Below are 18,446 nucleotides of genomic sequence, written 5' to 3' on the forward strand. Positions count from 1 at the left end.
CCCCGGGTTATGAAACGAAGGTTACCGTGGCATTTATCTAGCAAGATGCGCTCAGTCTGACGACCTTGAACCCATAAGAATTCAAACATTATTTTTAAATCGTCTGTGTATTTTTTTTTTTGCTGGAGGGAGGAGTGTAAGCTCCACTGGACTTTCAAAAGCATCGCTGATCCCAAATGGTTTAGAGCCTATCATCTAAAGACATCAAGGCCTTTCACTTCAAGGGCTGGAGGCTTATCCCCTCCCCGCCCCTTCCCCAGCTTGTGCCCACCAGACCTGGCTCTGTTTTTGCTGTGCAGTATAACATGTTGGTACAAGAATCACATCCCTTGTTTGAGGGAGAAGAAAGCAGGGAACAAAAGGTGTCCAATAAGGTCACCCGGTGATTCAGCGGGAAAAGTGAGCTTTGGATTGGTCTGTCTGTTCTCCTGTGGTTCTCATTCTCAAACTTAGTGATGGGGTGCCTCTCCCAGAAGGATGAAGTGGGGGACGGTAGGCCGAGCCCCAGCATTGGGCCCCTTCTTTGTGTGGATTCACATACGCTTGAGTTTAAATTTTTTTTTAATGTTTTTTGATGATGGGCAACCTTGAAGTCTTTCCTTTCCACCTTCCCAAAAGGATTGTAACCCTGTGTCGCGTGCTTGGTGTTAATAAATATTTCCTACTTAACAGCTGCTTTACACTTAAAACAGTAGGTCTGATGGGTTAAGAAACAGCTTTGCCCAAAACGTTTTCAGGTTTGTCTACGAGCAGGAGTGATTGATTACAGATACGAGGTTCCCTCTGAGCCTTTTCTGCCTTTTCTGGTGTCGTGTAGTGCAAGCTCACCGGACTCTCTCCGAGCTGAACCTCTGGGGTTTCAGCCTCCTAAATGTCACTGCAGAGGCTCGCATGTGACCCTTTTAGGCGAGCAAAGGGGCAGGTCACCACTCCACCCCCCAGCCCTGGTCAACCACGGGGCCCGGGTAAAGAAGTGGCTTCTGGAGGCAGAGGACCCAGCTTGACTCCTGCATCCACCTTGGACCGGCTGTGTGACCTGGGACCAGTTCCTCCACCTCTCTGTTCTTCAGCTTCCTTGTTTGTTAAAGGGGGTGGTCCCCACTTCATGGGGCTTTTGTAAGGATCGAGGGTCAATTGAGACTAAGTTCTTGGCATCACCCCTTCCCGGATGTCGCTGATGACGTTTTTCATTTCTGAACCCGACATCGGGTGTTCCTTCCCTAAAATGTCCTTCCTCTTTGCCAAATCCTACTCAAAAAATGCCCAGACCTTTCCCCTCCCAGGAAATCTCACGGGTGCTTATCACTCTGGCAACACCCCTAACCCCACGCCAGGCCTCCTTTAAGCGGTCCCTTTGTCCACGGCACTGGCATTTTACTAGATGGTGTGCAATGGTGGAAGCAGGCTTTCTGGGAGAGACAAGGGGATTCCTTGCTGGGGATGCATCCGGACTCTCTGTAATGATTTATTTGGACTGTTTTTCCTCGTTGCAGACTCATTAGTGGCTGTTACCAAACGGTGGCTTATTTAACTTTCTCAAGTGCATCAGGCGTTCATACCCTCCCATTTCCCACTAGGAGAGGCAGTGGCATCAGTTTTCACACCTCGGGACCCGCAAGGCGAGGCGTGCATCCTCGTCCCGGTTCATAACTCTTTATGCCTCTCGATGTTCCTATTAAACGCGTGTTTGGTGCTGGAATTTGCTGACGGGGCGCCCATCTCCGTTGTTCTCTGTGCATTATTTGCAGGAAATTCAGAGCCGCATCCTTTTGTGACACTGACAGAAATCAGGCTAGCCGCCCACGCTTGTTAGAGAGTGTGAATTTCTGTCCCTTAGATTTACAGGAATGTATTCACGCCTTCCGTCTGTCCTCTCTTAAATTATAAAATCCCGAAGGGAGGAGGTGGGGTTTTTTTTTCCTATCAATGCCCACTGGAGAGCATCCAGATCAGTGCCGTGTGTGCAGAGGAGGTCCAGGGAATCTGTGGTGTCCACTGACTGGTCCAGGAGACAGCTGAGCTCCCTCCATCACCACGCGGCTTCCTTCCTACACGGCACTTGGGCCTGTTTGCTTGTGCCTTTAGTGTCTATGGGCTTGAAATCCCACATGTTTTGTTCAGTTCCACGACCAGCCTCTGCAGCCCGAGTCATCAGGTGTTGTCAACAATATAAAAACACCCGTGTGTGCACAGAAACACACACCTATGCACACACACACAAAGACGGTCTGATATCTTAGGCAAGAAAGATGGTACCCAGCGGTAATCACATGCGTGCACACACACACACACACACATACACACACACACATAGTATAGATGCCACATGGTGAATATTTAGCTTCAGCTCGTGCAAATATTGTCTAGGAGGAGTTTTTGCTATCCCCTGAGACAGCTGCATCCTCCAGAGGCCAGTGTTGTGAGTTGTGCCTACTGACCGTGGGAGGGCTGATGACCCTGGCATTTCAGAGGATCGATAAAAGGCCCCTTCTCCCCAGTGGATCTGAGATCCAGCTGTTTCTAAGAGAACCAACTGGGAAGGAGTGAGTCTACCTGCTCGTTGGCTCATTCTTACTGTTCAGGCTGCACTGGCTTGATTTGAATCAACAAACACATAATGGCTTTTCAAAAGAAGTGTTTTTTTCTTTCCGTGTTTTTGGCATACAAACCGTATTCCACTAAGATAGGTTCATCCGGAAAGGGAATCAAAGATCTGATCCAGTTTATAGAGTGAGACCCTGGTCTTGAAGCACCTGAGGGGGTGAGAGATAACTGCCCTTTTCTTGCTTTACTTCCAGGAGTAAGGAGAGGCCGCACCAAATGCCCAGGCTCAGGCGTAAAGGAATCCTCAAACTTTCTTAATTTGACTTTGGGAAAAATTTTCTGCAATTTTCAGCTTAGAGATGAGAATTATTTTGCTTGTGAAAAATTTGTCCCTAGAGAAGGGAAATAGTTACCACGGAGAGTTCCCTCCTACCCTTCAAGTCGGCTGGACCCCATCTGAGCAGAGCATCAGTCGGGCTTCTGCTGTTTCCCCCAACCTGGGGAGCCATAAAATTTATCTTTCAAACCAGGACACTTTGGGGAGTGAAAGGGGCCACTAATAATCCCCCTGGGGTAGCAAAGCCAACATTGGGCTCTAGGGTTGCCCTGTCCTGTGGTGGACGTCCCAGAGACAGGCTCTGGTGACCTGTCTGTGACATCTGGGTCAGGCCCTGCAGGTTCACATGATGGAGAGACGCTTGTCTCCATCTGTGTCCTCAGGTGTTTCCCTTCCTCTTCCAGGAAGCCTGCCTGAAAGATCCTTCCCTTGCTGTGAACCACAGCCTGGGTTCCCTGCCTCAGTCTCGGTCCTGTGTTTCAGATCCAGGCAGTTTGCCTCCATTAGGGATTAGCAAATAACCCGGGAGACCGTGGGTGTTTGGCATAATCTGGCCCTAAGAAATGACACTTTTCAAATATGTACCCAAAGGGGAACTTTATTTTATTTTTATTTTATTTTTAATTGAAGTATACTTGATTTACAATTTTGTGTTAGTTTCAGATGTAGAGCAAAGTGATTCAGTTATACGTACATATATATCCTTTTTTCCAGATTCTTTTCCATGAAAGTTTATTACAAGACATTGAATATAGTTCCCTGTGCTATACAGTAAATTCTTGTTTATCTATTTTGTATCTGGCAGTGTGTGCATCTGTTAATCCCATACTTCCAGTTTATCCCTCACCCCCTTCCCCCCAAAGGGGGATTTTTACAAGGAAGGTAAGCTCATGAAACCCAAGGGCTGGGTACCTTAGTCGGCCCATGAGGGTCAGAATATCCTATGGTACCCAGGCTGCCATTTGTCTGTATTTCTGTCTGTCTGTCTCTGGCTGCGTGGTTTCCCGTCTCTGCTTGTCTCTGTACATCTGTTACCTTCTGTCTCTCTGTCCAGCTGCCCCGTCCTCCGATTCGTGCACGTACGTCGTGGCTGCCCTTGTATCACATGACCTTTTGGATGCAGAGCCCACACTGGGGGTCACGTGGTCCTTCCCCATTCCCGTCCCCCATCCCTGGGGAGAGAATCTGATTGGCTGAGCCTGGCATCCAAGTTGGTTCCCCCTGAGTCAGTGTGACCTGTAGAGCAGGGTCACCTCCTGCAGGGGGAGGGGACGTGTGACAGCAGCCACAGTCCACACATAAGCACTTTGTATGGTCTGAGCACTTTGCTGCAGCATCTCATTTAATTCTCACAAAACCCTTGTGGCATAGGTTCTGTTCTTACCCCATTTTATAGATCAAGAAACTAAGGCACAAAGAGGTTAAATAGCTTGTTTTGTACCACACGGCTGATGAGCGGCTGAGTCAGGAAGTGAGCCAGGCAGCCTAGTTCCAGAATCTGTGTTCAGTGCTGCTTCTCTTAAACAGGCAGAGTGTTAGGATGCCCCGTTTTCATCTCTTTGCCCTTTTTCTTTTTCTTTTTTTAATTAATAAGTCCTATACTCAGAGATGACCGTGGCTTACTATTTGACATTTATATTTTCAATCTGTTTTCGGTACATACACATAAATTTAAACCAAATTGTGCTATCACATTCTATATTATAATTTTATGTTTATTTATTTATAATTTTATTTTTTTATTTATAAATTTTATTTTTATTTATTCTATATTATAATTTTTCCATTTAGCAACATATTATTCAAATTTTTCTCATTTTTTTCTAACATCTTTCTTGGAGTATACTTGCTTTACAGTGGTGTGCTAGCTTCTGCTGTATAACAAAGTGACTCAGGGCTTCCCTGGTGGTGCAGTGGTTGAGAGTCCGCCTGCCGATGCAGGGGACACGGGTTCATGCCCCGGTCCGGGAGGATCCCACATGCTGCGGAGCGGCTGGGCCCGTGAGCTATGGCCGCTGAGCCTGCCCGTCCGGAGCCTGTGCTCCGCAACGGGAGAGGCCACAACAGTGAGAGGCCCGCGTACCGCAAAAAAAAAAAAAAACAACAAAAAAACCAAAGTGACTCAGCTCTACATAAGCATATATCTTTTTACCCTTTTTAGTACCCGTACATTGGGCACTGAATGTCTGTTCAAGGACTGATTGATGAATGAACGAGTAAGTGAATGAATGCAGGTGGGGAGGACCAGGCAGAAGCACACACGGGCCCTTAGGAAGTTAGAAAATAGACCATTTTCCAGCCCTGAAAGCTTCCTCCAGCTGCTGCTTGTCCAAATACTGACGTGCCCGTTTTCAAACTACTCTCTCTTTCCATCTCTCTTTTTTGCTCAGACAAGAGTGAGAATGGCGAGGCATATCAGCGGAAGAAGGCAGTGACCACCGACCTTCCAGAGGGCCCAGCTGCCCCCGTGCCGTCTCAAGGGAGCCTGGTGCTGCCCGGCGGCAGCAGCTGGAGGAGGATCGTGCTACTCATCTTGGCCATCACCATACACAACATCCCAGGTGAGGTCTTGCCCCGAGCAGTCCAGCCACGGGTCTGAGGGTGAAGTGACTCTGTCAGCTCAGTTGCCTGGCTGGAAAAGGGGCTTGGGCAATCGTGATGCTGGTTCTTTCTCGAGGGGGCATGGGGGAGGGAGTACAAAGCTTTCTTGAGTTTATTTTTTGGGTTACCGGCTCTGGATTGATCACTGCGTGTTAAAATTTCTGGTCCCAGTTACTGCAGACAGTTTCACTCCAGTTTCCACCTGTGAGTTCCTTTCTTCACATATTTGATACCAAGTCGTTTGGGCCTAAATTCATAGCTGTTGCCCAATTGCTGTGGCTTGCACCTCTTGTAAACACAGAGTGTCTCTGGTTCTTCTTAATCCTTTTTAAAAGTATTGAATTCAGTACAGTTGTACACTGTTGTTTGCCTTACCTGCTTTCTTCATGGGGACATCTTTCTGAGATGTCGTTACTGTTACCGAGTCCAAGCTCGTACTGCTCACTAAGTGACAGGTCAGTAAATCGAGAGATGAGTTGTTGGGGTAAGGGATAGCGACTTTATTCAGAAAGCCAGCAGACGGAGAGGATGGTGGACTCGTGTCCCAAAGAACCATCTTGCCTGAGTTAGAATGCAGGCTTCTTTTATACTAAAAGGGGAGGGAGTAAGGTCAGACATTTCCTGGTTCCGGTCAGACTCCTGAGGGGGTGTGTTAATTTCTTCCTCCCTGCAGCCATTCACAGGTGGGCCTGGTCAGGATGTCTCCTCTGAGCTAAACAAAGGTATTTTCCTGCCTATTACCTGGGAGGCAGGGTTCCCAGAGATGGGCCATTATGTATAATTTAAGCTTATAGGCCACATCCCTTTAGTGATGAATTTGTAACAGAATACAAAGGTTCTTCCCTATTACATTACCAATCCTTTCCTTTTTAACATTTTGGAGTAATTTGTTTTGTGTCTTTGGATTTATTTTAATTGATTGGTGTTCTATTTCAAAAATAATATGTTTTATATAGAGTAACTAGAAAAGACAGATAAGCTTAAAAAAAGAATAAAGATATTATTAAAAAAACAAATTGAGAGACCCTGAGGATCAACTTGGGTTACATTGCGGAATTCCAGCTCTGCTACTTAACTAACTAGTTTATCTTGACAAATGACGTGAGCTCTCTGAACCTTGGTGTTCTCACCTATGAAGTGGGGATAATGCTACTACTGAGATAACTGGGATATTATTTACAAAATGAACTATACCAATTTTGATAATTAAAGAAGATTTTATATATATATATATATATATATATATATATATATACAGTCTATACAGTACCCGGGCCATTTGAGCATTTGAAAAGTGATAGCTGTTATCAGTGTTAATAATACTCCTGACTCCTTCAGTCTTGTGTTCTTAAACATTCTGATCCATCTTTCATAGTTTTGGAACTCAAGTCTGAGTGATAACCTTGCTCAGGGAGCAGCCCCAGGTGATATATTATCTGAGTCCTTGCAGAGTTGATAATGTCAACCTGTTACCCCAGTACAGGAGCAAAGACTGGACTAGGCATAGCTTTTGCTAGAGGCACCTATTTCTCCTTGTAGCTCTTACAGATGTTGCTCTGTTATCTTCTGGCTTCAATACTGTGGAAGCGAAGGCCACGGCCAAACTGAGTTTTTTCCCCTGTGTGTAGCTTGATAGTGTTTTGCTTGTGCAGTGAAGACTCTTTTTGGTCGTCTTTAAGGAATGAAAATATCAATATGTTGTCTGTTGCAGTGTATATACGAAATCTCTCAGAACATCTTGTCTAATCTCTCAGCTCAGATCTTCCTCTAGATGAGAAGCCTTTTCCTCTCTTATTTCTATCCTGATCTTAGGAATTTCTATCATAGGATCGTATAGGCCAATTTGCTCCCAGTTTTTGTCAGCATCTGTTTCCCTCTCATTTTTCTCTTGGCTTTTTCCCTTTGGGTTCTGAGTCAACTATTTTGGTTGTTTTCCGAGAGCTTGCTATTCAAGTATGTCTTGAGATGATGTCTTACGTGGGACCCCAGCGCACAAATCTGACCAAAGTGGATTTGCCTGGGTGGAAGGATCTGGTCATACTCACCCCCAGTATGTTAGAGAGCTTATCGAGAGACCAGGGTCTCTGCAGAGGGCACAGCTCCAAAACCTCCAGGGTCACTTTCAACCTGTTAAATGCTAATCATTCGAGAAGAGAAGTTACTTAGGCCGTCTTTTCAGTCATAATAGTTAGTGGCTGTCTTTCTACCATTTAAGACTCCTTCTTTAACCAGCTGAAAAATAATAAAGATCTAAATACAAATAGATGTGTTTCTGAAGGCCCCCTGGGGCTCAGTCCCAGAGTCTCAAGCTTCGAACTTCAGTCTAAAGGGAAGTTCACTCGCCCGCCGTTGCCTTCTAGCAGCTTCGTGCCTTTTGATGACAACCATTTCGAGAGCTTGTCTGTTGCCAACTTATCTTTGAAAAGGTCTCTTCTTTAGCGCTAGCCTTCATGGTTTATTAAAAATTTAACTAGAGCTTTGATGTTCCCCGAGACTCTGGGTTTAAAGGTAGATTTTCACAGCAACTAGATGGATAATTGATTTTTTTGAAGTTTTTTTGTCTTGGCTGGTTCAGTTTTGTATGTCCTGGGGATGACATTTTGTTTAAAAAAAACTTTTTTTTCAATGTAGGAGTTAAAAGGAAATCTTATTAGCGCGTGTGCTGTCTCCCAGAGGTTTCTGGAACGCGAGGACCTGCACGCAGACATGAGCGCACACCCAAGGCACTTGGCTTCATATTTTAGACACGCGTGCAAGGATAAATGAGTCCTGAAACTTCTGTGGCTCACAGCCCCCCCAGGAATCTGCTAAGAGCTGTGGACGCTCTCGTAAGAGAAGGTTGCACGCAAACCAGTTACCAGGCAGTTTTGGGTATTCACAGATCTCACGAAGTCCACCCACGACTCCAGAGCAGGAAGGAACCCCTGCTTTAGAGAAACAAACTGTCCAGCCGTGCAAGGACTTGAAATGTTTCAGGAGGAAAGGGTGGTGCCCGATGGAGGCTGGCAGACGTGAGCCCTGCTTACCCGCGAGTGGTGGGTGCAAAGGCTCCCGAGGATTGGGTTGGGGGGCTTCCCCCTGCACCAAACGTTCGTTCTGTGGCTCAGCCTGGGGAGCTGAGTCCTTTGGAAAATGATCTCCCAAGGAAACGGCATGTTTTCTGTGGAAGCAACCCCACTCTGTAGCCTTGGGAGCACACTGTCTCTTAACGGGCTTCTCCTGCCATGTCATACAGACTCCTGGGCTCAGAGCCTTCCAGGGGTTTCCGGGCTTTGGGAAAACAGGCTCCCTTTCTGTGTCAGAGTGGAATTAAAAATCAACCAGCCATCGAGTTCCCACTAATCTCTTTTCATGAGTAGCTTATGGTCTTTGTACGTGAGAATTAGAGCTTAAAGGGATTCTAGAACTTATCTCATTTAAGCACTGCTCCATCGGAAAATTTGGTGGGGTTGGCAGAGAGGGGGGGAGGGGGGGGTAGGAGGCGTGTGTGTTAATTATCCCTGTGGTTCGTTCCAGCTCTGGCATTGGATGATTCGGTGAAAAAGAAGACAAGTAGTACATTGTTAATTTCATTTATTTCACAGTGTTCATCACTCCTTCCTGGGTGACACCTCCCTGTATCCTGTGTCTGCCTCTGTCTTGATAGGTATCACTCTGAATGGCAGTTATTTGAATGTATTTGTTTCCCCGCATACGTGGAGCTTCTTGCAAGAAGGCCTGTGCCATCGTGTTTTTGGAACCCATGTTACAGTTCATACTGAAGCACATTATATATTCGGGCTCCGGGGATGGCTGGTGCATTTGGGGACCTGGCCTCCTTTCTTAGGAGGGGAGTCAGGTGTCTCAGTTTCCTATCCACCTTGGCCGCCAGGTGGGCTAAGGGACGCATTTAACTTCTGTGGGTCTCTGGGATTCACTGGAATTTTCTTGCTGTTTGACATGGTTCCTAAAGGTCCATAGAAAAAGAGGCTGGGCAAATCGCACACTTTATATTTTCCTCTCATCAGAGCCAGGGGTCAAGTTTGCTTTGCTGGTTGTGACTGTGATGCAGAGAGAGCTGGAGGTCACTGCCTGTGTCTCTAGAACAGCAGGACAGTTGATTTTAATTGTTTGGCTTGTCCTCCTGACGGCTCCTAATAGGACCCCATTTCATGGCTTTAAATGAGATGCTTGACGTTTTCATCAGAAGTGATTTTGTTTGAGGGAACAAAACCCCACAGATTTATACACTAATATGTTAACAGTGGTTGGTTATTCTTGGGCTTATGGAGTTACAGGATTATGGCTGATTTTTATTTCTTTCGTGTTTTGTGAGATTTATAACTCAGGTTTTCTATAATGAATATGATTCACGTGATCAGATAAAAATGCTTTTTGTTTTTATTTTATTTTTATTTTTTCTTATTGAATTATTGTTGATTTACAGGGCCTTTTAAAATAATTAATTAATTAATTTTATTTTTGGCTGCGTTGAGTCTCCGTTGCTGCACGTGGGCTTTCTCTAGTTGTGGCGAGCGGGGGCTGCTCTTCGTTGGGGAACACGGGCTTCTCATTGCGGTGGCTTCTCTTGTTGTGGAGCACGGGCTCTAGGCGTGTGGACTTCAGTAGTTGTGGCACACGGGCTCAGTAGTTGTGGCATGCGGGCTGTAGAGCGCAGGCTCAGTAGTTGTGGCTCACAGGCTTAGTTGCTCCACGGCATGTGGGATCTTCCCGGACCAGGGATCGAACCCGTGTCCTCTGCACTGGCAGGCAGATTCTTAGCCACTGCACCACCAGGGAAGTTCCTACGGTGTTGTGTTGATTCGTGCTGTATAGCAAAGTGATTTAGTTATATATCTATATATATATCTATATCTCAGCCTCCGTGGTCACACTGCATCCTTTTCTGTATCTTATCTCCCCCTGCCTCATTCTTATAAAGACCCTGTGACTGCAGTGTGGGCCCCACCCAGGTAATCCGGGGTCGTTACCCCATCCACAGATAATCTAGGGTAATCACATCTGCAGAGTCTCCTTTGCCAGGAAAAGGTGACACTCCCAGGTTCCAGGGATTGTTGGTGGCCTGAGCCCGGGCACTTGCTTCATTCTGCCGTGGTCTCCACATGCTGTGGCTTTGACAAGGCTGCACTGAGTGTGTGTGGAAAGGAGCCAACAGCTCAACAGAAGAACTTCCTGAGTCTTCATTTTCCTGGGGCAAAGAGTGAATAGAAAATTCTACTAAGAGCCATGGAACTTTCCAGGGAAAACCCTGACGCAGCAGCCTCTGCTTCACATTGCTTTGCGCCCAGAAACTGGAGGGGCATTTTGTGCAGCCAGACACCCAGGCTCAGTCAGTGAGTAAGCTGAGCCCCACTCCAAACCACAAATCATTGGCAGGAATACAATGCCCTGATGACACTGGAGGCCACCGTTTCCTGGGGCCCTTTGAAGCTCCAGACATCAAGTGCTTCACGTATATGATTTAGATATTTAAACCCCTGGTTTACATTTTAGCAACTGAGACCCAGAGAGGTCAAAGACTGAGCTCACGGTCACACAGCAGGTCCTGGTAGGCCGTGACTCATGCTCATCTCTATATGCCGTGACTCATGCTCATCTCTATATGCCGCCTCTGCCTGTTGCCATAGGGAGCTCCGTTGCGTTTCTTCTGGTGGATCACAGAGCTTTTCAGCCATGATTCCAGAAAAGTTCAGCAAGCGCGTCTCACTTTTTGGAGCTTGCCATGTCAAATGTTAGCATCCGTGATGGTCACTCCTGATGCCACAGGCTCATTTCAGCAAGGAGATGTGGGCGGAGGAAGCCTGGAGCGGAAGCCGCATCCCCGCCAGGGCACCTGCCGCTGTGGGCTCCCTGCACATATGTGTGCGGGGTGAACACCGTGCAGCCTCCTTCACACCCACCGCCACCACCGTCAAGCAAGGATGGTCAGGACTCCCAGGCAGACGGTCACCGCTTCAACCATGTCAAGGAAGGAGATGTGGAGGGAGGGGCCGAGCACAGGATTTAGAGTCAGAAAGGCCAGGGCTTGGACCCTGCAGCCACCAGCTCTACTAGCTGGGTGTCCCTAGGTAAGATTACGGGAGTCTCAGTTTTCCCAGCTGTAAAAACGGAGATAACATCTATCTTGCTGTTCAATATTCACTGAGATGACAACATGGCAGCAAGCAGGGCCGCTCCCCGTGTTGCCTGCCATGAAGTGCAGATCACGATACCCGGGACACAGTAGGGCCCGAACAATGTTAATCTCCCTCCACCTCCTCCGGGTCCCCACGCCCCTCCTCCCACCTACTTTTGGCTTCCCTTTGCTCCCCAAAGATCGTTCAGTTCTGGTCTCGGTGGTCTCGAGTGGGACCATCTCAGATCACTTTGCTTTTCACCTCCAGGAGGTTACATGTGAAGATGCGTTTGCTCCAGGAGTTTGGAAACACTGTAATGTTCTCCTGTAATTATCTGATTCTCAGTGGGGAGCCTGACATTATAATTAGCGCAGGCTCCTGTGTGGGGTGACATTCTGCTTGGCATATTGTGCTCCTGGGCATGTGCCGTAGCAGAAACTCGTAGCACGCTCCCAAATCAGGCTGTTGGGTTTGAGCGTGAGAATTGGCGGCACAGACACCCAGAGAGTAAAATCGCAACTCTCAGATCCCCGCATGATCCCTGGAAAGCGACTGGGCGACTTTTAGATTCGCCATCAACTCCGGCCCCAAGGCCAGCAGACACACAGATGCCTGTGCCCTACTCTCTGGCCTTCAGATCAAGAAGGCTACATTCTAAGGCTGCACAAGGTTGAGGGTTTGAAATTGAGACCCATTTCCACATCTCCTAGGTTATGTCCTCCTTCTACCTGTTATGTAAATTGAAGAAAAAAGTTAAAGCAAGAGAACTTGAACCTATTTTTGTATCAGGACTCAATCCAGTCACCTCCAGTTGTCTTTCTACTATGGCCAGGCAGATTTTGGCTGGAACATGGTTTGCGTGAAGTCCTTTTGGAAGTGCGCTGCCCAAAATGCCAGCTACTAGCCATGTGGACAAGCACAGGCTTTAGAATCAGAAAGGCCCGGGCTTGAGTCCTGGAGCCACCAAATGTTCTACTCTTTATTGATCAGAATTAAAGAAAATGCAGAATCTAGACCCTCAGTTGTACTTTGCCACATGTCAAGTGCTGGACAGCCATATGCAGCTATGGCTGCCATATTGGACAGCAGACAGAGAACAATTCCACGATCATAGAAAGTTCTACTGGATGGCACTGCTCTTGGATGGACTGCATGGAAATGTAACTTCACCAATTATTTAGAGCCTACCCAAGCTTGCCTTAGGATGAGTTTTATTTAGGGAAGACATTTTGTTTCCTGAGATGGTTTTTCTCAGTCATGGGGCGTGTCAAAAATACATTATGAATAAAATACTTAGAGATCAAATTTTTCAAGTTATATATTTATTGTTTTAATAAATTAATGGTGGTACAGGGTCATCCCTGTGGTGCCATCATTCTTGTTCCCTTTGGTTCTGATCTGGTTTGGTGGGGATGGCACAGGGTGAGGGCGGCTTGTGCAGGGGAATCGTGCTGCAGGCTTGTGTCATGTCCAGTGTCCGGGGGCAATGGAGGGCTGCTCCCAGGTCAGCTAGTCATGCTCTCCTCTGGGCGTGATGTATTGTCTGCAAAGAGACACATACCCATCCCCCGAGCAAGGCAACATCATTGGTCTGTGTCAGCTTAGCCCCTCACAGAACAGCTGCTCCTGACTCACCCTGGAGTTTGAAGAAAGGACATTAACTGTCGCATGAAAATCATCGTGGTATTTATTGTCACATTTTTGCTGGGGACATTGCCCAGTTCATCACCCAATTCTCTTAAATAGTTATTTCAGAATGTACCACCTGGAAAAGCTTAGTCTCCCTTGTTGAAACAATACTTGTAATTTAGTGTGTATACCTTTTTTTTTTTTTTTTTTTTTGCGGTACGCGGGCCTCTCACTGCTGTGGCCTCAACCGTCACGGAGCCCAGGCTCCGGACGTGCAGGCCCAGCAGCCACAGCCCACGGGCCCAGCCGCTCCGCGGCACGCGGGACCTTCCCAGACCGGGGCACGAACCCGCGTCCCCCGCGTCAGCAGGTGGACTCCCAACCACTGTGCCACCAGGGAAGCCCTGTATACCTTTTTTTTCACCCTCTGCTGCCAAGAAGCCCAGAGGCCCATTTGCGGCTGAGATAAGAATGAAATGTATTCTTCTGGTCTGATTCTCTGAATTCTTCTCTCACTTTACAACCTATTGTTGTTCTGCACTTTTAACCCATTTCAGAAGGAGGTAGGTTATTAATTGGCACAAGTGATTTTATTCCATTGTCACTAGTCTTCTGTGTTCTCTTTCCTGGTCACAGATTATATATCTAACCCAGATACGTGGCCTGAAAAATGCTTTTCTCTGGTTGTAACGGGCACCAGATGAGAGGTGATGACGTCATGTTTATAGTGTTCAGATAATCAATCATCAACAATACTTTCTGGATACTTTCTGTATATGGAGCACCGGGATCCCCCTTGTCCAATAGACGTATATGCAAGCTGCGTATGTCATTTTCAACCTTAGAGGAGCCATGTTAAAAAAAATATTTAAAAAATCAGGAGAGGGGCTTCCCTGGTGGCGCAGTGGTTGAGAGTCCGCCTGCCAATGCAGGGAACGCGGGTTCGTGCCCCGGTCCGGGAAGATCCCACATGCCGCGGAGCCGCTGGGCCCGTGAGCCATGGCTGCTGAGCCTGCGCATCCGGAGCCTGTGCTCCGCAGCGGGAGAGGCCACAACAGTGAGAGGCCCGCGTACCGCATTAAAAAAAAAAAAAAAGAAAGAAAAAGAAATCAGGTGAAATTGGTTTTTAAAATATATTTTATTTACCCTAAAATAGCCATAATATTATCATTTCAACATAAAATCATTATTTAAAAAATTGAGATTATTTTACATTCTTTTTTTCATACTAAAGTCTTTGAAATCCAGTGTGTATTTTACACTTCTGGCACATCATTTTCTGGGTGATTCAAGTAAAATGTCTCCCTACTGCCAAATGATTTTATACCTCTTCCGTTTTCAAATGTAAAGAAATTAATTAAAATTAAATTATTTTCTCCATCATCCTAGCCAAATTCCAAGCGTCTTGTAGCCGCGCAGGGCTAGTAGCTGCTGCTTTGGGGTTTTTTTTTTTTTTTTTTTTTCTTTAATATTTATTATTTATTTTGGCTGCACCGGGTCTTAGTTGTGGCATGCGGGATCTATAGGACTTCTTAGTTGAGGCACGCGAACTCTTAATTGCGGCATGCATGTGGGGACTAGTTCCCTGGCCAGGGATCGAACCCAGGCCCCCTGCACTGGGAGCATGGAGTCATACCCACTGGACCACCAGGGAAGTCCCACAGTAGCTGCCACTTTGGATGGCACAGATGTAGGTGCTCCCAGAGGTACAAAAAAGAATGCAAGGCGGTCCTTACTTTGAAAGAGTTTGCAATCCAACAGGAGAAAGTTTATACACACATATTATAATACAGTGCAGGATGAATCGATTCTCACAGGAGGTCAGCAGAATCAAGATAAGCTCTCAGTGCAAAGGTGTGATCTTTCTTTTCGTTCAGCGAATATCGAAGACTTTGAAGATGGTGCATAAAAAATCATATTTACTGTTTAAAGAGTTGTGATTGAGCCAGACGTTGTAGGACCAACTGCCAGTGTTTCCATCCACAGTAGAGGGGATGAGAAGAGGCCCTGCACGCAGGCAGGCAGGAAGGGTCGAAGCCACTGGCTGGCTGGACATCAGGCTGTTCTCTTTCTTCCAATAGTTAACAAGGTAACTAGGAGTAATGCATAGCCACAGCGCTGACCCGCCTCCATGGGTACGGGGCAGATCACCTTACTGTCAGCAGTCATCTTTTCTGCCAGAATTTTATCACTTCTGCTCTGTTCAGTTGGGCGGCTCCATCCAAGCCCAAGGCTGCAGTGAGAAATACCTTCAGACCCTTTCCTGCTCCTGGAAAAACCACCCAGGACAGCACCCCCATGCTGTCTGCTGCTATCCTCAGTAATGGAAGGTATGATTGTGTTGCTAACTAACAATTCCAGAGTCCCTGCTGGCTTTGCGATGATCTTTGATAAGAGCTTGATTTGTCCTTGCTTCCACTGTAAAGAGAATGGTGGGTTTCTAAAATTTTGGTTTATAAAAATACCCAGTACCTTCACGCTAGCCTGAGAACCCACCAAGGAACCGTGTCATCTTCTGATGAGTCTGTCTCTCCCCTGTTGAGTGACCTCATTTGTTCAGAAGCTGTAGCAGGTAACAAGTTTAATCAATCGATGACATCCAAGGTGCAGCTTAATCAGTTGATAACATTTGAGGTGCGTACTTTATAATGGTCTCAGCTCATTCATATTCATACATGCTAATTTTAGTGCACATTAATTATGTATTTAATAAGTCCCCATTTATTCCATTTTGTCTGTACTCCCTTGATAGCTGTTATGATGTGGCGTTGAAAATAATTAATATGTTACTGTGTTCTGCAAATAACAATTAACCAAGGATGAATCCTGAAATCAACATTCCATTTTCTTTTCCTTTCTCTGGTTAAGTGCAGTGAGTGAAATGACACCTAAATGTACTTTGGGGTCCATCCCTGCTCTCGTTCGTTCGTCTCCCTTTTCAGGGAGGTAATTGCCATTCGAACTCCGCGCTTAGTACAGATGTGACTTCACTTAACAACGTCCATCGCTTTGGGCTCGCATCTTCTTGGTGACATGGAGACCCCTTCAGAGGTGGTGCACTCAGCCTGGGGATTTGGGCGCAGAGCAGAGAAGATGCATGGCTCCTGACAGCATAAAGGTTGCCAGTTCAGTCTGTGTGAAGCCCCTTGGGGGCTTTCCATGAGCCCGAGCTCCCTCCAACACCTAGATTTTCAAGCCGTTTCAAACCACCCGTCTTCAGAGGCCCAACTCTTTAGAGACGACTAGATTTTCAAGCCGTTTCAAACCACCCGTCTTCAGAGGCCCAACTCTTTAGAGACTAGATTTTCAAGCCGTTTCAAACCACCCGTCTTCAGAGGCCCAACTCTTTAGAGACTAGCCAACCCCGTGGTCTGTGTTTTTTGGGTATTACCTGCCCGAAGGGGCAGCACCACATCCTTATTCAAGGTCTCGCCCTAATCAGCGGTGACTCTGCCCACCCTTGCCCTGGTTGGTAGCTATTGGGAGTATATATTTGATCCCATTTCCTGTTGCCCCGGACCTTGTGCCAAAGCTTGCCATGCCCCCGTGTCCTACAAATTACTCAGCACAGTCACTTCCCCACAGCCCCTAATCTTCTCCCACTACTTGGTATTTTTCGTAACCCTGGAAGTGTCCCTAATCAGTTGATCTTTGCAGCACCCCCCGCTCGAGGCTTCAGCTCCACCCTCGGCAAAGCAGCTATTGGAAATGGAACTCAGATGAGGGCTTGACGGTGAAATCGGGCTTTTCTACTTAATAATTCCACTCAAAGGAGAACGAACAAAGACAGGAATCTCAAACAGATCTGTCATGTTAATGGGCTCCCGAGAAACATTAATCAGAAAATAACTCATAGCTCCTGGGGACAAGAAAACTTGGAAATTGCATTTGCTTTATAGCAGTTTAGACGAGCCAAACCACGGATAAGTCAGAGTTAGGAATCAGAGTCTCTAGTTTTTATTTCATTTTGAAAATAACTGGGTGATCGTTATGTTTGACAACTTTCCAAGGTGAAGGAAGGAAGGTGAATAATTCTCGCCCCACCCCGTACTTCACGGGTGATATAAGAACGAACTATGGTCGTGGAAATGAGCCTGCTTGTGACATAAAGGTACCAGGTAAACAGCAGTGATCCTGATTGTTGGACATGGCAGTCGAAAGCGCCGTTTACCGGCACCTTTGCCTTCCAAATCTCATTCCCTTTCAACTTCTGAGCTTTGCACTCATCAGCTCTCTTCTCTTGCTGTCATTAAAGTTCAGAGCTTTCATTTCCAGAGATTTTGATCATTTGCTCCTCTCTGTATATTCTCAGAAACGCTTCCTGGCGCAGAGATGCTAGGGAAGAGGTGGGTTCATGGTGCCAGGGAAGAAATAAAAATCTCTGAATCCTGTTTTCAGGTGCAAACAAAGTCTTCTTAAATGTCAACCCAGCCACCCTTCTCTTTTAATCAAACACTTTTCTCCAGCCGAGCCGTTTGTTTATGAAAAGTCACGGTGGCATCTTAGCTTTCCTTTTCGTGCCCTGCGCTCTGGGGTCAGCCTCTCCTTCACACAAGGGCCACATAGGGCTTCTCTGTTGGCCGTGGGGCGTGTGAGGGGGGAAGCCAGCTGATGAACTGAGTCACTGACCCCTGCAGAGGACAGAGGCATAAACCAGGGGAGGAGGGTGGAGACGTGGAATTCCAAGCGCCGAGGGCTCGGGGGGATACTGGGGTGTGCATGGGCTCTGGAGAGGACATTTGGGCCCATTCACCTTTCCATGCTCCTGGGCCCCTGCCCTCTAAGGGACCAGTTGCTCTGCCCTGATTTGCTTGGTCCTCAAAGACTCCGGATAAGTGCTGGGTTTTACCTCCCGGTAATTCTGAAGAGTACCCTGTTGCTTAGAGACAGGAGACGGTGCCTGGAGTAAAGATAAGGTTGTCAAGGAAACCGAGCCACAAATTCCCTTGTTTTCCTTCGGGTTGCTGGACAGAAGAGTAAAGGAGTTTTGCTCTGACAACTGGGAGAAGAGACGTAGCTTCTGCTGTGTGCGTGTTTAACAAATTGATGTGTCATCCAAGGCACAGCTGAGTTAGTACCTGAGGTGACAAACAGGGAGTTGAATTTTGCATCCTTTTTTGTTATCAGTGAGCACTTTCTGATACAGACAGAATTAAGCAACGATTTTAATCCTGATTTCTTATCAGACGTGTGGACCTCAGGACCCCTCCCCCAACCCC

General features: G+C 46.8%; 1 protein-coding gene across 2 annotated transcripts in view; it reads left to right on the forward strand.

The window, feature by feature from the left end:
* Nucleotides 1–18,446, forward strand: part of SLC39A11 (solute carrier family 39 member 11) — a 329,009-nt gene that overhangs the window by 184,636 nt on the left and 125,927 nt on the right. For both annotated transcript variants that reach the window (XM_007454394.1, XM_007454395.1), the window contains exon 4: nt 5,272–5,442. In XM_007454394.1, the coding sequence (XP_007454456.1) occupies nt 5,272–5,442 (171 nt within the window). The remainder of the gene's footprint in view (nt 1–5,271; nt 5,443–18,446) is intronic.

Source organism: Lipotes vexillifer, unplaced genomic scaffold (genome assembly GCF_000442215.2).
Source record: "Lipotes vexillifer unplaced genomic scaffold, Lipotes_vexillifer_v1.1 scaffold518, whole genome shotgun sequence".
NCBI lineage: Eukaryota > Metazoa > Chordata > Mammalia > Artiodactyla > Lipotidae > Lipotes > Lipotes vexillifer.